At 35.3% G+C, this 25,699-nt stretch overlaps 1 protein-coding gene across 8 annotated transcripts in view; it reads left to right on the top strand.

Annotated features, from left to right (window-relative positions):
- The window catches only part of LOC150109091 (phospholipase D1-like), a 584,228-nt gene that overhangs the window by 544,403 nt on the left and 14,126 nt on the right, over window positions 1–25,699 (top strand). For 6 of the 8 annotated variants that reach the window (XM_090411563.1, XM_090411593.1, XM_090411586.1 and 3 more), the window contains one exon: window positions 15,620–15,837. In XM_090411563.1, the coding sequence (XP_090267689.1) occupies window positions 15,620–15,837 (218 nt within the window). Of the gene's footprint in view, window positions 1–289; window positions 421–15,619; window positions 15,838–25,699 lie in introns of those variants that run through there. The other 2 variants (XM_090411599.1, XM_090411606.1) reach the window with 2 other exon arrangements.

Genomic DNA, 25,699 nt, shown 5'->3' with positions numbered 1-25,699 from the left:
GGTTGATCAAAGCAGTTTTGCATGACCCACTTTAGACTGTATTCATATATATATATATATATATATATATATATATATATATAAAGGTATTATTTCTGGGAAGATTCCCATGTTACTCCTCTAAGTAAATATTATTTTTATGGCTATTTAGCCTATTTTTGTTTAGGAGTACCCCTATTTTTTATAATGTCATTGGTTATTTACTCAAATTTTAGGGCATTACTGATGTTTTATATAGACAGATATATGAAGAATAAATAGGAGGAATAATTCGGACATATCTTTGTAGGATGTTGCTGGCTGTCTTCTTATTCAGCGGCATCTCAGCATATGGCTATACACATTCATCTGCTGTTCAAGGAAGGGGGATTGGAAATGTGGAGGTAGAGAGATATGGGAGAATTATTGGTGAGGCAAGAGGTATGTGAATTTTTTGAAAAACTCGGTTTTTTTTTCTATTGTTAAAGTTGAGCAGAGAATACTTTGGAAGGGGAGTGAAAAACATAAATTTTTGGGGAAGGAGAAGGATATGATGGGGGGGGGGATAAGATCAGGGGTGGGAGTAACGGAGTGTGAGCCGTTTTCACAACGCGTCATCTTTCAGAGCTAATGGGGACAGTGAAGGCTATGTCATGCCGGATTGGTGTATCTGTGTTGTTTTCTATTAGTCAGATTCATGACCTAATTTTTATGTTATGGAGCTTGCAACTTTCAGCGATTATGTAGGGCTGGTGGACGTTTATTGAGTTTTTGTCACATTTTATGGCTATCGTTTCCGATATTCTATGCATTGTTTTGTTTTCTTGTATATCTATTATTATTATGGCTTTCTCAATTTGTTTGTTTCAATTCAAGGGCATTGAGTTCTATTTCTGTTTTTCCTCTATTTTGTATTGTGTTTTTCTTTTTGTTGTTGTGTTGTTTTAATTGTTTAAATGTTCTGGAATTGGGATGTTGCAGTCATGGAAGTGTTCTTGTAGTCTTGTCCATAAAAAATCTAGTAGTAGAACCTGTGTAGGTGACATCACAATCTTGTTGGCAAGGAAGTTTATAAACCACATTATGGTGTTCTAGTATTTCTTTGTGTGTGTGAGTTTTTGTAGGTTTTAGAAGTGTTGCCAATTTTTGGTTTGTGATGAACACCAGCTTGTAGTCAGAGTGTTTGAAAATGTATTTGTAGGCTTTGTATGTGTTCTGGATGTATGGCAGTTTGATGATTTTTTTGTGTTGGGAAGTTTGTTTCAGACTGAAACAAAATATATCGCCATCAACATCCTACAAAGGTATGTCCAAATTATTCCTTCTATGTATTCTTCATATATCTGTCTATATAAAACATCAGTAATGCCCTAAAATTTGAGTAAAGAGCCAATGATATTATAAAAAGGAGCACTCCTAACAAAAATAGGCTAAATAGCCATAAAAATGAAATCTGTATGTATATATATATATATATATATATATATATATGAGAGTGGCCTAAAAAGTTCTCAACCTAACAATGAAAAAAATCAATTTATGATTTTAAAATTATTTTTATTTTTCGGCATAATCTCCCTTAAGACTAATACATTTATTCCAGCGATGCTCCAGCACCATTATCCCATCCCTGTAGTGGTTCTGTCGTGTTCTAAATCTATGTAGTTTCAAGTCACTTTTATGAATAATACAACTAATTACGAAATGATCACCGATCTAAAAGTAGGGAAATTTATATTTATACTGCGCCACCCTATTCTTAGATTAGTCTATATAAATAGTAGGATCAGTTCTAAATTAAGTTAACAGTCATCTCATTAGGCCGAATCATCTATTATCATTTTTACTTGGGGTTCCCGCAAGATTCGAATATTTATGAACGGTGCAATAATAAGGAATTCAGGCAAACACAATATTTAGATCAACAAAATAAAACATTTAATATATGATATGGTTAACAAATACAAGAACTCTATTTTAAAATGGAACTATACAATTAACTTGACACATCTTCTTAGGTCACTGATGCTAATTCAATGTTCTAACTTTCATATACTATTCACAGTCTCAAAACACAAATCTTCTTATCTCAAGTTAATATAACAATTTCACACTTTATTCAGTCTTCACAAATCTATCAGCTCAATGTTTATATTCACAGCAGGCAATAAACTACGTAAGCTATATTGCAAGCAAATATATTCCCAGACCTTGAGCATCGGAGGTATATTACAGTTAATGCTAGAATAGAGAAACTTATACAACTACTCTTACCAGACAAATTCTTCAATACATCAAATTATTGAGAGAGCACTTATGAATTAACTTAATTAACATTAGCGGAACACACATAACAAATATTCTCCATAGTTTAAACTGTATTACTGTAAGTCGCACTTCACTATTCCAAACAACAGTAATTAGGTACTAATATCTTTTCCTGTTCACTTTTCTCCAAGTAACCAATATAACTTTTTCCTAGGGCAACATAGAATTTAATCGTAATCCAGATTAACTAGAACTAATCAGTATTTTCGCATTGACTGTCCAGTTTCCTTTTATCTGATTACGGTATCAACCTTTCTTCATAACAACAGCAGTTTTCGCTTATAACATTAAACTTTATGTTTCACTACTTATAGGTTCACTTCCGAACACTATACTCATAAATCTCTGCCCTGAGGATTATATAATCTTGGTTCCGCAAAACTCTCTCCTCCTCCTTAATAATAATTCTTCTCTTCCTCTCTATCTTATCTATGACCTCCCCTCTTCTTTTCCTTTTTCCCTCTATCTCTCTATCTATATGACCTTCACTCCCACCTTACGTTCGAACGCCACGTTCTACTCCACTCGTGGTTGTTTACGCGTGCGTTTCCATGACAATAGACTAAGCGTAAACATTTCGCCAATGTAATGTATGCTATATTACTGCTACATGAGTGATTACATAACATTAAATATTTCACAAATAAGAACAATATAATATTTAAGCTATTTCTTCAACTTTTTGATTACGTATACATTTAAATATAAAATAACACTTTACGTTACACCATATATATTTAGTTATACAAGATTCTATACATTTTATTATTTTATAAGTTAATAATAGGTCAGGTTTTGAGTAAATATTTAATTAGTAATTCTTAATCAAGGAATAATAAACAATTTTATATAAACCATGATTAATATTTAATAAGCAATGTTAAATGTGAATGAAAAATAATAAATTACATAACATAGCTTCATTCACAATTTAACAGTTCTCAGTAAGATCTGCAAAATACCCCTCTACAGCTGCAATCAACGCTGACCAGCGAGGAGGAGTTTTAGTTTTCGGAAAAGATAGAAGTCAGAGGGAGCTAAATCTGGGGAATTGGATTTCCACCAATTCATAGTGCAGATCACTTAATTTTCCCATTGCCAAAACACTTTTGTGGGCAGGTGCATTGTCTTGATGAAAGATGATTTTTTCTTATGCATACCAGGTCTTTTTTGACGAATTTTTTCATCTAGTCTGGTTAAAAGATTGGAATAATATTCCTCAGTTATTGTTTTACCCTTTTCAAGATAATTAATAAACAAAATGCCTTTAGCATCCCATTGCTAAAGGAACTGCTGATGGAACTGACTTTGTCTTCTTTGGCGCTGAACAATCGGCTTCTCTCCACTATTTTGACTGTTATTTGGATTCTGGTGTGTAATGGTAAATCCAAGTCTCATCCATAGTAATAAATCAACGCACAAAATCAGTTTTATTCTTGTTAAAATGCTCCAAGCACTGTTCAAAGATTTTCATGTGAGTGCGTTTTTGATCTGCTGTGAGCAAGCACACCACCCATCTTCCACAGAGCTTTTTCATTTGCAATTCTTCATGCAAAATATATCCTACACATTCTTTTGAAATACCTATAGTCTCAGCAATTTCATGCACTTTGACTTGCGGGTCATCCAATACCATATCGTGCACTTGATCAATGATTTCTGATGTTGTTACACTTTTTGGACGTCCTTCACATGGATCCTCTTCAAGGCTGGTATGGCTATGTTTAAACTCAGCAGTCCATTTCTTAATTGATAAGAATGAAGGAGAAGAGTGCTCATAAACTTTTATGAACTTAAAATCAATTTCTTTTGGCATTAAACCTTCTTTTACAAAGAATTTTATGACCGCACGATACTCAATTTTATTCATTTCAGGGGATACAGACAGCACTTTTGCTTCAGATAGCTGTATAAAACAAACTATTTGATAGAATGACTTGCAATTTCACATGTCATATGCTTATGACAGATGTACCAACTTAGAAAAAAAAATATTTTGCCGATAGTGTTGCAATCTATGGTCGAGGCCGAGAACTTTTCAGACCACCCTCATGTGTGTGTGTGTGTATTCGTCAGGATAACCTTGATATATAAGTCAGTATCAGATATTATTTTAATCTAATTAAAGTAAGTTCTCTAACGTGGTAGTTTGTTTCCATAATTATTCATAATGAATGCTGATCACCACGTAACCTTGAAAGAACATTATTGCATCCTAATTTGTTTTGGTTTGGATAGTTTTTTTTTTTTTTTTATAGACACTCATTTCTTTTTGCTATGGTGAAGTGAGGTGATTTTTTTCCAGTAAGGTCAAAGCTGTATAACTGAGAGGAGACCTCCACATAGCCTTTAAAGGAATGCGGAGAACCGACCAGGGCTTCTGACCTAATGTCCAATCCTCACCTTCTCGTGGTGCACCCTGTTGGGTATCTACTTTGATACTGAACGAACGAGGATGGGCTGGCAATTTGGGATTTAGCCGACCAAATTGTATTCTTATTGGTTAAACCAAAATAAAAAATGATGGTACAACATGACAAAATTTCATGCCGGCTGGGGCGTCGCCTGGTTAAACAAGGCCCCCGTTGTTTTCACCAGGGAACCAGGGCGAACAGCGAAAAGTCAGCTACTGGAACAAATCTGAAAACAAACCCCAACTCAACATCACCAGAGTTAAAGATCGGTACTATCAACGTAAGAAGTCTGAATGGCAAAGAAATGGAGCTAGCTGAGGAATTAGATAAGTATCAGATCGACATAATAGGGGTGACTGAAACAAAAAAGACCAAAACTGGTGAGATCTTTCTGAGCAATAAATACAAAATGTTATATTCAGGCAATGACAATCAAGGAAAAGAAGGAGTAGCCATAGTATTCAACACAAAATACGAGGCTAATCTTCTTGAATGGCAGTCAGTCTCAAGTAGAGTAATGTGGGCAAATATGAGAATGGGGAACTGGACAATGAGACTTATTTGTGCCTATGGTCCCACAGAAGGTTCTACTAAGGTAGAAGTGGAGGAATTTTTTGAGGCTTTAGAAAAAGCAACTGACACAATGAAAAAGGAAAAGTTGGTCCTTGTTGGGGATCTAAATAGTAGAATAGGAAATGATTGTGAGACATACAAAAATATTTTGGGAAAATTTGGAGAAAAGAGCAAAGCTAATAATAATGGCAAATATCTGTTGGATTTCTGCTCAGGACATGGACTGGTTATTACTAACACCAGGTTCCAACATAAAAATGTGCACAAATTCACATGGAGAGAAGAGGCTAGGAATAAGAAAAGTCTCATTGACTATGTTATTTTTGATAGTGATGTTTTCTCCCTGGTGCAGGACACCAGAGTGTACAGAGGATTTGAAATTGGAAGTGACCACTATTTAGTCTTGAGCAGGATAAAATTGAATTTCATATTGAAAAGAATAACATGTAAGAAAGTTTTAAAGCGAATAAAAGTTGAGCAGCTCTCAGATGTGAACTGTAGACTAAAATACAGAAATATTATTGAAAAGAAAATGAAAGAGTTTGAGAACAGGAATCAAACCTTGGAGATTCAGTGGCAAACTCTGAAGGAAACATTGATTGATTCTGCCAGAGAGGCATGTGGTGAGGTTGTGTGCAAGGATAAAAAAATCAGAACTCCCTGGTGGACACAGGAAGTTAAAGAGGCAGTGAAGGAAAAGAAGAAAGCATATCAAAAGTTCCTGGCAAATAAGTCAGCTTTTACTCTTACAGAATACAGAGACAAATGTAAGAAAGCTAAACAGTGTGTAAAACTAGCTAAACAAAAGTCATGGGAGGACTTTGGCAAGAATATAGAAAATAAATATCAAGAAGGTGGCAAAATATTCTGGAGGTTGTTGAAGAAGCTTAGGAATGGAGGAAAGAGTGCTGTAAAAGGAATTAGAGATGATAAAGGTGAAATGAAAACAGGAGAAAAAGATATCCTTGAAGTATGGAGTAATTACTTTGAAAAACTGCTAAATGAAACAAGCAGTGATGACAGCATAGTGATAAAAAACACTGACCAGGCATGCAGTCAGGAATACATATCCATACTTGAAGTAGAAAAAGCCATCAAAGGCTTGAAATGTGGAAAGGCAGCAGGAGTAGATGATATTCTACCAGAAATGCTGAAGTATGGTGGTATAAGAGTCTTACAGTGGCTGCACTGCATAGTTCAGAAAGCCTGGACAGAGGGACGAATTTCCGATGATTGGAGTAGAGCTCTCATAGTGCCCATATATAAAAAGGGAAATAAAACTGAATTGTGAGAATTACAGAGGTATTTCCCTACTGAGTATTCCTGGCAAGATCTATGCAAGTATACTTGAGAAACGGTTGAGAAGAATTGTGGAAGAAAAGCTTGGTGAAGAACAAGCTGGATTCAGGCCAAATAGAGGCTGTCAGGATCAGATCTTCACTTTACGACAAATAGTCGAGAAAGCATGGGAATATAACAAAGATCTGTATTTAAGTTTTGTCGATTTGGAAAAGGCATATGACAAGGTGCCAAGAGAGAAGCTATTCAATACGCTGCAGTTATATTGTGTCAATGGGGCATTATATCAAGCAATACTTAGTCTTTATTTGAGTTGTGAGTCAGCAGTTAGAATTGAAGGAAGTACAGGAAGATGGTTTAATGTTAAATCTGGTGTGAGACAAGGATGTACATTATCCCCTCTGTTATTCATTATCTATATGGATCACATTATGAAGGAATGTGGTATTAAACCTGATATCAAAATTGGAGATGTTAATGTCAGCTCTATGCTTTATGCGGATGATGTTATACTTCTAAATAAATCCGCTACAAGTCTGCAAGATTCTCTGACTAAATTGAATAGCTGTTGTAATAGATATGGTATGAAGGTCAGCAATAAAAAGACAAAGACAATGAAAATAGGCAGAATCATTGAAAATGTCAACTGTGCTGTGAATGGAGAACCTGTGGAACAAGTAAAACATTTCAGCTACTTAGGCACAATTTTTACTGAAGATAGTAAACTAAATATAGAAATAGACAACAGAATCAGCAAAGCTGGTTTCGTGGGAAGTCAATTGAATAAATTCATATGGAATAAGAAAGAAATTAGTCGGAACACTAAATTAGCTGTATACAAGACAGTGTTCAAACCAATTTTAACTTATGGATCTGAGAGCTGGGTCAGAAGTAAAACACTTGACCAAAGACTAGAGACCGCAGATATGAGAGTCCTGAGAAAGATTAGAGGCATGAAAAAAAATGCCGCCCCGAGTACCAAAGATTCTGGGTACGTCACTGCTCACATCCCAATGGTACTGTAGTCACCTCACCAAAAGACAAGGCCAACTTACTGACATCACTCTTCTCTTCCAATTCCTGCATTGATGACCTGGGCAAAGTTCCCTTCACTTTACCAAGAACGGCTCTCTCTGTGTCACCCATAGTCATTTGCCAGAAGGAAATCCTAAGAATCCTTAATAACCTGAACACAAACAAGTTATCTGGCCTTGATTGTATCCCACCTATTGTACTAAAAAAAAAACATTGTGCCCCAGAACTAACACTTATCCTGTATCGCCTCTTCAGTCTATCCTGTTCAACTGGCATCTACACTACAACACGGAAACAGGCCCACATTCAGCTCATCACAAAGAAAGGTGATAAAAGTCAGCCAACGAACTACCGTCGAATTGCTCTCACTTCTATTCTCTCAAAAATTATGGAGGAGAAGGTCATCAACAACCAACTCTTGAATCACCTAGAGACATATCAACTAATCAGTGACCAGCAGTATGGATTCTGATTTTCTTGCTTTCACTACCCACTATAGACTCAGGCCATGGAGAAACATTGGTTGCCCTTTACATTTCAAAGGTATTAAACAATGTGGTCAAAGATTCTGCCAATTCCTTAGCACCTTCACATAAACACAAGCTGGTATACCATCTAATCTAGCCTTTGCCGCTATTGTTACTGCAATATCTCCACCTGGATAATATACTCTTGCAAAGTGTTCACTTAATAATTCAACTATTTCCTCTGATACATTTACCTCCATATCCATCAGCATTCATTAAAATCATTCTGCCATGAACATTATTCCTTTTAATTGCAACATACCAAAAAAAACTCTATGGGATTATCTGGGATTTGGCCTGCACTGCTAATTTCATTTCATGCTCTGCTTTTGCCTTTCTTGCTATACTGGTTACCTTTCTAGCCTGTGTTTTATACTGCTCATGTGCTTTCTGGTACCTTTCTCCTTGAATTTCCTCCACAATTTTTTGTAGCTCCAGCTTAATGATAGTATTCATCTGTTTAATTCCTGCTTGATTTATTCTCCTGGTTCTCATGCACTCTCATTGCTGTATCATATGCCATGGCACTAATCCAAGCATTCTCCTAAGTTTGTTATGCTTACTAGCCCTGTAATTCCACATATCCCCCCCCCCCCTCTTAACTGAAAATCTCACATTTCGTCACCTCCCAGGTCAAGACCATATGAACACTCTTACCAACTGGTGGCAATGTGGTCCTATTGGTTATAGACAAATTCTCTGATACAAATACTAGACCTAGCACTCTGAAACACTTAGTACATTCCATCACCTGCTGCATTAGGTAATTATCCCTTATAACAGTATAAATTCCATTTTCTTCTTCACTTGTGTTATTTCCTCCTTCCAATCTATGTTCCCATGGTTGAAGCCCCCCTTCCCATAATAATAACTGCCCTCCACTCATTGAGCTTATTGGACAGTGCATACTATCTCCATCATCTTTGCATTCTCTGGTCTGTAGAAGCAACCAACTGTATATTTTGTTCCTTTGGCCACTGTTTCACAACAGATGGCCTCAAATGTGCTATTTTCACTGGTCTGCAGTTGGACTCGCACTCCCTTTGGTTCATTGGCTACTTCCCCCACCCCCACTAACCCACCCATTTTTTTCTCTCTGTCCTCCCGGAAAGCACTATACCCTTCACAATCAATCCTACTAACTATATCATCTTCAGTCAGTCATGTCTCACTAATTCTAGTAACCATTGGCCATGATGAACTAACGAATGGCAAAAATTCCTCCCTGAATGTTTGTGGTATTAGTGTACATAAAGTGCAAAAACCCATTATGCCCACTGCTCCCCTGATACTTTACACAAACTATCCAATTCTAGTTTGTACTAGAATTGTACCAGTAGTATTAACTTAGGCATTTTAATGCACATTCTTACACTCAATTGACTCACTGGTATCTGTGTACCCACTCAACATCCCCCCCCCCCTAAAAGCTGTGTTTTCCCTAATTCTTCACATCCACTTTCACTTCATTCAGCAACACACTTTCCAGACCCTGAACACCAAATCCATTCATATGCAAACCATCCTTCTTGTATAAGTCCTTTAGTCCATCAAACTCACTTCACACATCCACAAATTCCACATCATTCTTCCTGCATAACCTATGCCTCAACTGTGTCATATTGCAACAACAGACTCACTATCTTAATTCTAATTTTTTTCCTTTGCTACTTTCAGTAACTCTTTAATGTCCTCTCTCATACCATACTTCTCTCCTTTCAAATCATTTGTTCCAACCAAAACAATCAACTCTTTTACTTTACTGTTTTGCTCTCTAATAGCCTTACTAACATCATTAATTTTTGCACCCAGGAAGCACGATTTTGTCACTCTCTCACCAGTTACACTTCTTATGATACACTGTACATAATTCTCTCCATAATTTTTTCCTCCTCTCTTAGTTAAACATTTCTTTCCCTTTTCTCGCACTTCTTTCTTTCCATTATCAACTGATCCACTTGCCAGACATGTCTACAGATGCTCCCACTCATGCTTCTTCCTGTGTATCCCTCTATGTAACCACGCTATCTCCCTAAAACTACTATTCTTTTGATTATCACTTTTACTCTCTCTCTCTCTCTCTCTCAATTGTATCACTTTTCATCTCTCTATCTTCCGTTCAACCACTGCACACATTTTTTCACATATACTCTGTTCTGTTCACTGCTTCAATCTCATGACCCTTGCTTTCATAGCATTTTTTTGCACTCTCTCACTTTCAAACCAAAGTCCACTCCCCCCTTGGTGAAGCATATATCTTGCAGACATTGCATTGAATGAAGTCTCTCTGGTTGAATTCTTTAAACAGTGATACCTTGGATGCCATATACTATGCTATGTAACTCACCATGCAGAAAGACTACATCACTATTTAAATAAAAAAATTTTAACTTAAATCTAATTACCGCGACAATACAATCTGGGTTCTTAACGCAAATTTGAATTAATAACCAGATCTACTATAAGAGGGGTGCTTAAGAGTCAAAGCTGTATAACTGAGAGGAGACCTCCACATAGCCTTTAAAGGAATGTAGAGAACTGACCAGGGCTTCTGACCTAATGTCCAATCCTCACCTTCTTGTGGTGCACCCTGTTGAGTATCTACTTGGATACTCAATGAACGAGGATGGGCTGGCAATTTGGGATTTAGCCGTAAGCTAAATCCCAAAATCTGAGCAATAAATACAAAATGTTATATTCAGGCAATGACAATCAAGGAAAAGAAGGAGAGGCCATAGTATTCAACACAAAATACGAGGCTAATCTTCTTGAATGGCAGTCAGTCTCAAGTAGAGTAATGTGGGCAAATATGAGAATTGGGAATTGGACAATGAGACTTATTTGTGCCTATGATCCCACAGAAGTTTCTACTAAGGTAGAAGTGGAGGAATTTTTTGAGGCTTTAGAAAAAGCAACTGACACAATGAAAAAGGAAAAGTTGGGGGATCTAAATAGCAGAGTAGGAAATGATTGTGAGACATACAAAAATATTTTGGAAAAATTTGTAGAAAAGAGCAAAGTTAATAATAATGACAAATATCTGTTGGATTTCTGCTCAGGACATGGACTGGTTATTACTAAAACCATCTATCCCAATGGCTTTAACAGGCCTTTAAGGCCTACAACCTTCCAAGCATGCTTGGATTTTGTAACCGAAATACGAGGAAAGAATGGTCACTCCTATGCCTCAAGGTATTCTTGACTCTATCCCTGTGTGTTCATGGGCCGGTTTGCCTGCTTGCAGGATGAAAAACACCAGATAAACTGGCGGAAAAAACCCTACTGCCCGCACCCATGACCGGCTAACTTGGCTATGGCTGAGGAAGATCCTTCAGCTCCTCACGTCACTGACGGGAATTGAACCTAGGACACTCCTTCCCCAGGCATATGGTTGCAAAGCGCAAAGCCACTAGGCTAACCGTGCAGCCATTACTAAAACCATGTTCCAACATAAAAATGTGCACAAATTCACATGGAGAGAAGAGGCAAGGAATAAGAAAAGTCTCGACTATGTTATTGTTGATAGTGATGTTTTCTCCCTGGTGCAGGACACCAGAGTGTGCAGAGGATTTGAAATTGGAAGTGATCACTATTTAGTCTTGAGCAGGATAAAATTGAATTTCATATTAAAAAGAATAACATGTAAGAAAGTTTTAAAGCGAATAAAAGTTGAGCAGCTCTCAGATGTGAACTGTAGACTAAAGTACACAAAGATTATTTAAGAAAAAATGAAAGAGTTTGAGAACAGGAATCAAACCTTGGAGATTCAGTGGCAAGCCCTGATTGATTCAGCTAGAGAGGCATGTGGTGAAGTTCTCTGCAAGGATAGAAAAATTAGAACTCCATGGTGGACACAGGAAGTTAAATTGGCAGTGAAGGAAAAAAAGAAAGCATATCAAAAGTTCCTGTCAAATAAGTCAGCTTATGCTCTTAGAGAATATAGAGACAAATGCAAGAATGCTAAACACTGTGTAAAACTAGCTAAAAAAAGTCATTGGAGGACTTTGGCAAGAATATAGAAAATAAATATCAAGAAGGTGGTTAAATATTCTGAAGGTTGTTGAAGAAGCTTAGGAATGGAGGAAAGAGCGCTTTAGATGATAAAGGTGACATGAAAACGGGAGAAAAAGATATCCTTGAAGTATGGAGTAATTACTCTGAGAAATTGCTAAATGAAACAAACAGTGATGACAGCACAGTGGTAAAAAACACTGACCAAGCATGCAGTCAGGAATACATATCCATTCTTGAAGTAGAAAAAGCCATCAAAGGCTTGATATGTGGAAAGGCAACAGGAGTATAGATGATATTCGACCAGAAATGCTTAAGTATGTTGGTATAAGAGTCTTACAGTGGCTGCACTGCATAGTTCAGAAAGCCTGGACAGGGGGATGAATTCCCAATGATTGGAGTAGAGCTCTCATAATACCCATATATAAAAAGGGAAATAAAACTGAATGTGAGAATTACAGAGGTATTTCCCTACTGAGTGTTGCTGGTAAGATTTATGCCAGTGTACTTGAGAAACGGTTGAGAAGAATTGTGGAAGAAAAGCTTGGTGAAAAACAAGCTGGATTCAGGCCAAATTGAGGCTGTCAGGATCAGATCTTCACTTTACGACAAATAGTGGAGAAATCATGGGAATATAACAAAGATCTGTATTTAAGTTTTGTCGATTTGGAAAAGGCATATGACAAGGTACCAAGAGAGAAGCTATTTAATACGCTACAGTTATATAGTGTCGATGGGGCATTATATCAATCAATACTTGGTCATTATTTGAATTGTAAGTCAGCAGTTAGAATTGAAGGAAGTACAGGAAGATAGTTGAATGTTAAATCTGGTGTGAGACAACAAGGATGTACATTATCCCCTCTGTTATTCATTATCTATATGGATCACATTATGAAGGAAAGTGATATTAAGCATGATATCAAAATTGGAGATGTTAATTTCAGCTCTTTGCTTTATGTGGATGATGTTATACTTCTAAATAAATCCGCTACAAGTCTGCAAGATTCTCTGACTAAATTGAATAACTGTTGTAATAGATATGGTATGAAGGTCAGCAATAAAATGACAAAGACAATGAAAATATGCAGAATCATTGAAAATGTCCACTCTGTTGTGAATGAAAAACCTGTGGAACAAGTAAAACATTTCAGCTACTTAGGCACAATTTTTAGTGAAGATGGTAAATTAAATATAGAAATAGACAACAGAATCAGCAAAGCTGATTCTGTTGTCTCTTTCTATATTTAGCTGTATACAAGATTACTAAATTAGACTACTAAATTAAATAAGTATACTAACTAATTTAGTAGTCTTGTACACAAGACTACTAAATTAGCTGTATACAAAACAGTGTTCAAACCAGTTTTAACTTATGGATCTGAGAGCTGGGTCTGAAGTAAAACACTTGACCAAAGACTAGAGACCGCAGATATGTGAGTCCTGAGAAAGATCAGAGGCATGAACAGATGGAATCAATGGCAATATTATATTAAAAACGAGGATATTAGGAAAGAACTTGACATTGTCAGCATCCAGGAATGCGTTAGCAGAGCTAATCTCAGGTGGTATGGTCGCTTAAACAGAATGGGCGAAGAAAGATTAGCAAAACAAGTGTTCTCTGCCAGTTTGGCAGAGGAAGACCAAGATATAAGTGGATTGATACAGTACAAAGTGCCTTAGATGATAGAAATATAAGATCTGATAATGTTGGAGTCTTGACAAGTAACAGACTGATTTGGTGGAAAATTGTTGATAGGAAGGAAGTTAGTAATGATGTAATTTTTTTCATGTAGTACTATCATATCCTATACACCCTTGGGGGTACATGGCAGGAATATGATGATGATGATGTCTGCTATAAGATGCCGTCTATTGGTGTAAGTTCCACAGTGTCTAAGTGGAACATTGAACTGTGCAGTGGAGGATAAGGTTTTCCATACTGACCTTACAAAGTGGCCCAAGTTTTATGTCTGAAGAGTTTTTATCAGTATACTGAGACAACACTTTGGCTAATTTGTAAGTATGTGAATCAATGCCATCCACAATTGGACAGAATAGCACCTTTATTTTGTTTGTGGACGTTTGGCAGCTCTTTTTGTCTACAGTGGTTGGAGTATAGGTTTAATTTTTACAGGCTAGGAGGTGACATTTTAAAGTGCCTGTGAAGGATTTGATCCATGTGTTAGCAGTATCAAAGTCAAAGGATGATTGCAGGTAGCACATCCCCTTAAGAAGAGAAGTTATTTTGTGCGTAATCGTGATTATTTAGGACAACAATGCCATTGTCCTTGTCTGCCTTTGTAACTATTATTTTGTCGCTTTTCAATTCTAGTAATGCCTCAATTTCTCTTCAGGAGAAGTTTCTTTTTGATTTTACTGTGTTATGATCTTGGCTTCATCCTGCATGATACTGTTTGCAATATGGTAGAAAGACCTGTAGATCTCTTGCTCGATCTTGATCATAATTTTGTTTGTCATTGTAGTTCTAGAAGTATACTTACAGATGCAGCTGAGGGCATTAATGCTTCTGGTTTGTAAATGATCAGGACAGATTCATTATGGTGTTTGTCCTGTGGTTGTTGAGACTTGAAAGCAGCATTTTTTAAATAGTTTGCAAATTTGTTGATGTGCTTAGTCTTTGTTTTTTTGATTTCTTTAGTTGCTGAAGCATTAGATCTGAGAGGATTGTTCAGAGGTTTTTCTTCATAGCATTCATAAAGTAATTATTAAATTATTATTATTATTAATCATTAAATTGATTATGAATACTGGCAAGAAAATTGTTGATAGGAAGCTAGAAGTCACTTTAATCATGTACTACATAGCATTCTGTAGTCTTCCCCCACTTTAAGGTACATCATTAATTAGATGATGTTTTACTTTCTAGTTTTAAAAATGTCAGCCCCACCCAAATTCTTGATTTTATCTAAAAACTCAGAATTTAGGTCTTCACTGAGCGGGCTTGATCTAACACATTTTGGTGAAAATCATATGCCACCTGAAGACATACTTTTGGTAAATTTTAGCTCCCTAAGTTTCATAAAATATCTATTTTCTTTCAGTGGTGCTATCCACAGTACTACTTCACAGTTGAACATTATTAAGTAGCTGCATTTCAGTCAACCAATTACAGCATAGAATAGAATGGAGTTGTTCTTCCATCTTTGTGTGACCTTTCAAATTTGTTATCATTACAATGTTATTGATAGATATAACTATTGGACTGTGTAAATCAAGATAACAAAAACCTCTTCATTCAGCAAATGAACAATTTTTGGACATATCACCTGCAGCAGTTTTGCTTGCTCTAGTACATTTTTTTTGTTTGTGATAATGAACTTAAAATAACATTGTTACTGTAGGAGTTTGATGTGTTTATTGTATTGAGCATATATAATTCTTAATGTGATATAGATGACAATGCAAATTTTATTTTTTATTTTTTTGCAGGTGACTGAGTTGGTTTATGTTCATAGTAAGTTGTTAATAACAGATGACCACACTGTCATTATTGGTTCTGCTAATATTAATGACAGAAGCTTGTTAGGAAGCAGGGACAGTGAAGTGGCAATGATCGTACATGATACAGAATATGATAGCTCCCTAATGAATGAACAGCCATATAAAGCAGGAAAATTTGCTGGTAGTTTACGAAGACGGCTTTTTAAGTAATAACTCATTTGTTAAAGATTTAATAATATTTATACACAGTGTTATTGTACACAAAACCAATTGGATTTTGTGTTTGTTGTGGTCAGCTGCATATATAGTGGTAGTGTATATATGTATATAGCATATATGTAGTAGCTTCTAGAAATCCTCCATGAACCGCTTATAATGTTTGGGAGGGGTTGTTTCGATGGTGGGATAGAGATCTAAGAATATGGTGCCTAACAGAATAAAATTCCTTAATTTGAAAACATGTCTCACATGTTGTTGTTTTTTTTTGTTTCTTTTTTCCCTAATATAATATATGAACATGTGAAATTTTCTTTGGGAGTCATGTAGTCTATGAATTAATTTTCAGTTTTGTTTTGTTTTTTTCCCTTTATTTGACAATTATTTTTGTCATTATATTTGAATTATTAGATTGGCTTATTGTTGATTGATTGGAATTTAATCTGGCTCTTGATGAGGTGAATTTATCATGAATTCTCAAGTCTAAGCTTTCATATATTTATGGTTTCACAACCATAATGTGATTTTATTTGGACACTAAATAAAATGGGGTCTGTTTAACAAAGAAACACAAAAACGTATAATATTTAACTGATAAAATTAACATGCTTTGGCATTCACTAAACATAGGAAATGTGTAGGATATTTCTCTTAAATCGAATGAGGGGAAACGAAGTTAGAATGGTTTGTCATTATTACAGTTCTTTTATAATGTGTTTATAGAACATCTGTTTAAATATTCTATGGACATATCAGAAAGGCATAATAAAGTATTTGTTATCTGTCCAGATTATACCCTATATGATTCTTTTTGCAACTGGAGCAGTTCCTGTATGCTTTTGTATGATCCAATATTCCTTGCCACAAAAAATTATAAATGGAACACTTACATGGATAAATATTTAATATATGTAAAATTTTAATTACCAGAGCATTCAACAGCTTCAAGCTCTGTGTCTCAGGAAGAAATCTCTTGTTTTCCTCTTCCTTATGTTAAAGGAGTATTGGAATATACTGCACAAGTTCTGAGGTTCTCAACATTGTCCTATCCTTTCATCCTATTTAGGAAAATTTCAGTCTTCTTTTTTCACTTAACTCATCTTTCCCGGTGTCTACAGACTCCTTGCTCTTGTGGCTGTCTTATATTTTATTCAGTCAGATTGGCTGCTGTCTGTCTGTCTTTAAGAATATAAATCTTATATCCAGTGCCATGAACCTGAGCAGTCTTGTTTAGCTGAACATGTCACCTCTGCTAAGCACAGAGTTTTGAGTTAAAAAAAAAAAAAATCTAGCTCCCACACAAAAGTAGATTCCTTATAGAATCCCTATATAAAGAAAGTTGAGACCTTTTTATGTCATTCATATTATTATTATTATTTAGGCCTCCAAGGACTCAAAAGACTCATCGCAAGAGGTCCTTCCTAGAAAACAAGTCTATCAAGACTCATCGTGGGAGATCCCTCCTAGGAAACACAAAGTCCATCATACCACTCCTTAAACTCATTGACCGTTCTCACTCTCACCACTCTATCAGGCAATGCATTCCGTGGTTCCACCACCCTCCATGCAAAGAAACCACTCCTCACCCTTTTGCTCACAGTTTCCTTTCATAACTTCGAGGGATGGCCCCTTGTCATCACTCCTTCCCACTGTTCAACCAAGCAAAAGAACTCCCCATGTCAACCCTGTAATTTGAACATTTTTTATGACCTTCAGTTATCTCTCCCTAGGGAAATGTTATTGTATCATTCCTAACAATTCACTAATAATTCCCAATTTTTCTTATATATATATATATATTAAATGTGTTTTTTTTTTTTTTTAAATTAGTAATTCTATTGCTTATTTTTTGTCTTAAGTTGTGATGGTTTATTTAAATTCTTCTGTATTTTTGGCTTAGTATTTAGGGCACCTTTAGTACAGTGGAGTGATAGGATGCAATTGAAGCACAAGTTTCCTTGGCATCTATTAAATATCTACATAAGCCTTCCATCTCTAATTTTTTGTAAATTTATCTACTGGTGTTACTCAGATATTCCTTGCCACAGGATGTAATCTTCTGTTGCTTAAGATTTCCTTGCTTCATGATATATACAGTAGATTCCAGTTAATTGGGGCAGCTGTTTATTTGGGACAAATATTGAAGAACAGAAGCAAATCGAGAATATAACTCAAAGTTGCTTCGCCTATTTGGGCGACTTTGCTGCTTTATCAGGACAGTGGCTATAGATGCCACACATGTAGTGAGTTGCATAGAGAGTGTTGCTGTCAGTCAGCACCAGCTACAGAATAGGGAGGACACATGTATTTTGACAGTGTAACGATTCTACTTATAATGACTGCTAGGTAGCATACTTTGATTAAAACAGGTGTGTATATTAATTTTTCAGTAAAAAGTGTAACACTATAATTTTTTTTGTTGTTGTCGTTGTTGTCTTTATAAGGCCCCTGTCAACATTCCAAGGAAAGATCTAATATTAGTAGATAAAATTGCCTTACTTGACAAAATAAAAAGCCAACCATCTACCAGTCATCGCCATCTGGCAGAGATAACCAGTGTTCCAAAATCTACAATCACATGTTGTTGGTCCCACAGGACAAATTGTGAGAAGAATAGGCTTTGCATGATGGACAACAGGGAAAATCCCAAAAACGGAAGCGAGAAGGCAAGAGTCTAGACATTAAGGAGCCTTTCAATCAATGATTCTCTATTGTAACTAGACAAAGTGTGCATGTTAATGGCCAAATGATAAAAAAAAAAAAAAAAAATCAGAAGAGGTAGCTAGAAAGCTGTGCCATGTGAGGTTTAAAGCTACAGATAGTTGGTTATCACAGTGGAAAACTAGACATGAAATAAAATATAAGAAGGCACACAGTGAGAAGGAACAGTGCTGATACTGTGAGCGCTGAATAGTGAAAATCAACTAAATTACCTGACTGCTGTAACATGTTGGGAGGTGACAACAGAAGCTGTTGGTTATTGGAAAAAGTGCCAAGTCTTAATGCTTTAAAGAACTTAGAATGGATAGTTTCCCAGTTCTGTATTATGCCAACAAGAATGCAGGAATGACTTATTTTATTTTTCACTAATGGTTAATGAGTTGGGATGCAGAATTGCAATGAAATTCAAGAAAAATTCTGCTTCTGCAACTGTGCAGCACACCTTGAAAAACATTCGACTTGAATTTCTTCCTGCTAACACCACGTGCCTGGTACATCCACTGGACATGGAAATCATAAAAAATTTGAAGACATTGTATCGGAGAAGGTTGGTACACTATATCCTTCAAATAATTGAAGAAAATCTACTGAGGCCATCTTCAATGGCCAAAGAAATCAACACAAAAGGTTACTATTTTACAGGTAGTGCAATTTGTTGCAGATAGTTGGTAATAAATAAGCAGCTACAACACAATTCAAAACTGCTTTGCTCATTGTGGTTTTAAGAATTCAGACCAGGAAATGCCAGATATGTTGCAGTTAGATGCAATTGTTGAACAAATTGCAACAAAACACCTCAAGACCCCAGAAGACAAAGAAAGTAATGAGGATAACAAACACCTTAACACAGGACCGGTTTTAGACTGTTAGACACCTGTGTGCTAGAGATAATTGGCCACCCTTGAGGGTAAGGCTACACTAGTATTTTTTTCCGAACATGTACAGCAGTGAATAGAACATATGCAAGAATGGTGATAGCTACGTTGACAGAAAAAATTTGTACAGAACATCACCATTCTTGTGCATATGTTCGGAAAAAAAAAACTAGTGTAGCCTTACCCTAACAATGCAGATCGTGAATAAATTTACAGCATAACCCAGAATATTACTATTAGTATTTTTTATGACAGTATTATTATTATTATTATTCGTGACACCTTCAAGGAGTCCGAAGCCTCATCGCGGGAGGACACCCACTGTACAACTTCCCATCTCCTCCACTACCAATCACCTACATCAACGCCATCTACTGCCCATGACCACCACAGCTATTTTTTTTTGTCCGCAAATTGCGTGTGTTCTGAAGAGCCGGTTTGTCTGTATGCGGGATGAAAAACCCTAGTTTCTTGGAGGAAAAAACCCTACTACCTTCGTATGATATCGGCTAACTCACCTTCAATTGAAAAAGTCCATATAAAGATTCTTCCCGTCATGACGGGAATCAAACTTAGGCGTTTTCTAATTGAAGGGTGCAACGTACCTTCGTTCTTCCAGTTGCGCTATGCAGGTGCTTAATGTAGCCTAATTGACAAAGGAAAATTCATGAAATATTTTGTATATTGTAGACTATTTATTTTAATTTTATAAAAATAGAAAAAGTACAATGAATGTATAAATTATATCAAAGAGATATAATTTACAAAATGTACAACTTCCCAAACAGATGCAATCATTTTTCAATTTGTGAACAATTCTCAAAGCTATAAATAGATTTGGAAATTATGACATCAAGTTATTTTTTGCAATATATGTCAAATTTTTTAATGGGTCAGTTTCTGTAATGCCACTGCTAAAAGTTCTGTACGTTATCAGCTCATCGAAGAGCTCAAAACCATCAATATCTTTAATATATTCACCATCTTTATTAATTTGAAGAGAAACATCTAAATCAACAGAAGATTTTTAATTTTTTCTTCAGTCATTTCTCTGAATTCACAAAGAAATTTAAATACATTATTACATTCATTCAGAATTTCAAATATTTACTTAATGGAATTTAATGTGGTATCAACATAGATAAAATTGTATTCTAAGCAATTCTTTTGAATTTTTTTATTTCTTCATCAAGTTCTTCTGGACTTTCATAATCTAAGTGGCGAACTTTAGTTCTGTTCCTTACAACTGAAAATTCGGATACTACTTTACTTCTTTAGCTAAAACGTCTGCATTTTTAATATAAGTATTAAATGCTTCATCGCATCTAGCTGCCCTTAAAAATTTAACGAGCTCACCCAAAACATTAAGAGATTTATTTATATTAGATTCAGGAGACTGCAACATTTTGCTTACGACATCAATTTTTGACAGAATATCATTCCATATAACAATCGAGCAAATGAACTTGAAAGAAGCAATCTGATCGCTGTATATTTTGTTTTCATGTCTCTGGAATTATCAGCTAATATATTATTTAAACTTTTTAAGACTTCACTTAATTGCAATCTGAGAGGTTGCACTGCTTTTATTCTGCTCTCCCATCTTGTATCACTTACAGGGTGTAGTGTCAATTTAGGAATATTGCTTTTTAGTATGTCCCATCTATAAGAGGATGCAGAGAAAAATGTATACAATTCTTGGATAATGTTAAAAAAATTAACTGTTTCAAATGTTTTTTGGCAGCATCGTTTACAACAAGATTTAAAGAATGAGATGCACAAGGCACAAAAAAAAGGTTCTAGGATTTATATTCCTAATTTTGTTCTGCAAACCATTATGCTTGCCACGCATATTGGCCCCATTATTATACCCTTGTCCACGCATATTTTGAACATCTAACTCATAATCTATCAAGAGGCCACCTAAAAGATAATTACATAAACCTTCCCCTGTAGTGTCTGAAACTGACTTTGATTTCGTCCTTACAAGAAAATTATTTCTTGAAAATCCAAGAAATAATTCTTGAATTGCAACATTAGAAGTGTCAATATTTACAATTCTTACTACAAATGATATCTGTTCAGTGTGACTGGCATGGCATCTGGAGTGCAGTCGAGAATTATAGTAAAATATTTTGCCTTTTTTACAAATTCCTTAATTTTTGATTTAATGCTGTTTGCTAAAACAGATGTAATTCCATTTTGAAAAGAATGGCCTAAGTAATGGGGTATACAATTTCTATAATTTTGAGATTCTCTTATGTTATTTACATGCTGTGAAATAATAGGGTCAAATTTTGCCAACATTTCTATGCCTTTAAAAAATTTTCATTATTTGCTTCATACAATTTATTATTTGTACCTCTGAAAGCTAAACACTGCCCTGCTAAAAATTGTACAATTGCAATGATTCTTTTGATGATGGCTCGCCATCATCTTTCAGATTCAAAATACCATTTCTGTTCTTTATCAATTGTACAATTGTTGTCAAGGTGTATTTTTAATTCATACCACTTTTTACAATTTTGCATATGTTCTACACTCGTTTCATGTCGTGATAAATTAGTGGCCAAATGTCACCAACCTGAAAACCCCTGACTATCTGTTAATTTGTTTTTCTTTAAAGCAAACTGCTTACAACAAAAGCAAAATACACTATTGGATTTTTTAGAATAGATTAACCAAGTTCTTTGAACTTTTTCACCATTAGGTAAGAGTCTTACAAACTTTGACGTGGAAAATGATCTTCCATTGTTATCTTTAATCTCTAAAGTTTATATTTTGAGGTGTTACAGGTACCTTATGAATTCTAATAACTGATTATTAACAATAGATGGCCAGGTACAAGGATCCCCTAAATCACATTCTGTCGTGAATTCAGCAGAATTACCAGAAGGCCTACTTTGTAAATTATCCCCACAGCTTGATTTTGGCGTTAACTCTTCCTCCTGGCACAGTTCTGAATGAAATTCAAACTCTTCATTTGATTTTTCACATTCCACTTTGATTTCATCCTTACTGTCTGGAAAAGGCTCTGAAGTGATTGATGTTGTTGAGTTATCTTCATCTAACTTTACATATTTCATGGATGGATCCTCGTAATTTTTCCTTATCACTTTCATTCTTTCTTTTGCAATAAAAAGCACCGCACAGACGTTTAGTTTTCCTATCCGACATATCTAAACATATAATAAAAAACATTAAATAATAATGGTAATAATAATAATAAGCACAAATTATTTTTTCTCTTTTTGAATGAATAAATAAATGTTGTAATGACCCAAACTGACTTAAGCCTTTCTGTACAGATTCCAAAAAAACTCCAATCTGTCTGTCTGAAAGACGGTGGTATATTTTATAACAGGTACTAGAAAAAAACAAAAAAAGTAATTCTATTTTTTTTCCAATTATGTATTTTTAGCAGCAAAAAACTAGGCCAAAACTATGGTTTGCTTGAATGAACATTCCTTGTTGAGTGAAGTTTTTAAAGAGATAGAGAATGAAACCCAAAGAAGATATTTCAAAGTTAGCACCGCTATAAATTTTAACAATGTTTCATTCCTATTTCATTGCCAGTATTTTTAAATTAACTATAGGCTATATCAAATTTATTCCATTCAGCTGCCCTAGAGATTTGGCCACCTGCGTGCAGGCACACCCTACACACCTATTAGAACCGGCCCTGCCTGAACATGAATGAATGACTAACCAGGAAGCCAGAAAGTTTATTGCTGAATTACAATGCTACTTCATAGAAGAAGGCAATGAAGGTAGTCCTTTATGTGAATTAGACACCTGTGCTGATCTTGTTCAGTTGCAGTCTAGAAAGGGAACATGTCTGGGTATACTCGATAAATTCAAAAATAATTGTTAGGGAAAATATCCCTTTCTGAAAGATGCCTACATATAATTAACCTTTTTTAGGGATGCTGACACATGTGTACGTTTAGTTTTTTTTTTTAATAAAAACATGGTTAACAAAGGTATGCTGAAAGTTAGTCTATTTTTAAACATTTTTAACTCTTTGTGATATTTTAGATTTTTCCATAAAATTTCACATAATTGGGGCAATCACTTAATTAGGACAAAGTGTTCTAGTCCTGATGTGTCCTGGTCAACCAGAATCCACTGTATGTCATTTGTCTGCTGCATCTACCACTCCTCCATTTCTGAAAATCGTTCTGACTTCATTGACTTCCATAAATCATGATTTCCTGCAATCCAACTACCCTGACAGTGAAGTTATCATCCATGATGACTTTAATGCCCACATATTCAGCTGGTTTCCTTTATCTGATTCTGCTGACAAGAAGGTGAGGTATTTGCTGTAAACGTTGATGTAAAGCAAACTGTTCATCTCCCTACCATAACTCTTGATTTCTCTTCACTCGCCACACTGGATCTTTTTTTAACCAATTCTCCTTCTAGGTCTACTGTCGAGTTTCTGTTCCTCAGTAATTCATGTTGCACTCTCATTCCAGTTTCATCACTAGTGGAACATTCTCTCAGCCTTTCGCAACATCATATCCTTTGACACAATAACACCATATGAGAAAGATGTTAGACCTTCAAAAATGGCTGCAACAATATCGTACCAAAGTTTTGAATAAAAACAAAACTGTCTCACTCTCAAAACCTGACTATATGTATCCCCCCCCCCCCCAATATACACACACTTCTCTCTACCTTAAACAAACTGCTGATAATTAGGCACCTTCAAAAGCATTGCAAAATTGAAACAATCTACAAACCTGTTGATAAAATTTTAACTGATCTAAGACAGGTTTCTAGGATCTTTGTCATTCTGAGGAATGTTTTTATATCAGCCTCTATTGATGTCAAACATGGTATTTTTGGTCTTTCCTTGGTCCAGTACATTATGAACATTCCTTGTGTGGACTGTCTTGACATGATCTAAAAATGATCACATCTTGAACTTTAAAGGAAACAAAATTATTGCATTAGTCAAGTTTTTAAATCAAAAGATTCTAAAATCAGCTTGAATCTGACAAAGCCTTTTTTAATGCAGCAGAGATGGTTTAATTTTAAATAGCTTTTATAATATATGCAACCGAGAATGTATTTAAGTAAATACATGTATTTAAGTAAATTTAATTAACATTACATACATGTATGCAATCCTAATATTATGAGTTATGTTACATTTACAGTTTAATTTTTAATTTAGTTTGTTACATCAGTTGAAAATCCCATTGGCAAAATTTAAATAATTTTAAATAATTCTTTTAGATAAGTCTCTTTGACACCAGCCAATGCATTGTATTTGAGCCTCTGGTAGAGTACAATAACACATTCAAAAAGTAGGTGATTGACAATCTATTGAATGTGTATACAAGTACAGAATGCTGATTCCAGAATAAGGAATCTGTGTGGGTATAATATAATGTCTCATTTTTCCATGTCTTGATAGCATGGTTAATCCTGGAGAGGTGGTGTCTACTTTCAATTGGAGTTTGCTTTTGATGGTACAAATTCCTTTGTTGACCAGTTTTTAGATATTTTCCATTCTTCTCTGCACAAATTTAACTTATTTCTTCTGTAAGTGTTTTTTATAGCTGATTTTGAATACAGTCATCCCTCGACTTATGTTGGGGTTCCGTTCCATCAGGCAGGACGTAAGTTGTTTCGGACGTAAGTCAATACATTAAATCAACAGAGTTATAGGGGGTTAGGGACTTAATAGTAATAAGTATACTGTCATTTTAATTTTTAAATCTTATTATGAAACTGTACTATACGTTACTGCTACTATAAAACAGGAGCATAATCACCCAAATCTTCCTCCATGATCACATTTTATTACCTTCCCTGTGTGAAGGACCAGGCTGCAGCTCTTCTAGTGTAACCTTTGTTTTCTTTTATGAAAATGTTCAATGTGATTTGTTCACTCCTCTTATTCTTTTCATCATAAATTTGTCTAGATCAAGCAAATGCATCATGTACTTTCGTTTCTACTAATAAGTAGCGTTCAACATTGGGGTCCATGTCTTCAACCATTTTGAGAACATCGCTAACTGCAGAGAACATTTCTGCAAGATCCTTCACTGTGAAATTGTTTACCTATCTCTCCTTGTTTCTCTTTTCCTTTTCTTTTTCTCATTCTTCCTCTTCTGCAACATGTTCTTCCAGTTCGACCAATTCTTCGTTGGTCAACTCTTCAGAGGCACTTTCTGTAAGTTGAACTATGTCACAACTATCCCAAGCCACAGCAATATTTTTAATAGAATGATAAATA

This window comes from Typopeltis vanoorti, chromosome 2, assembly GCF_054136105.1.
Source record: "Typopeltis vanoorti isolate ZY-2024b chromosome 2, IOZ_Tvanoo_1.0, whole genome shotgun sequence".
In the NCBI taxonomy this organism is placed as follows: Eukaryota; Metazoa; Arthropoda; class Arachnida; order Uropygi; family Thelyphonidae; genus Typopeltis; species Typopeltis vanoorti.
This window is presented reverse-complemented; position numbering and strand designations above follow the sequence as displayed.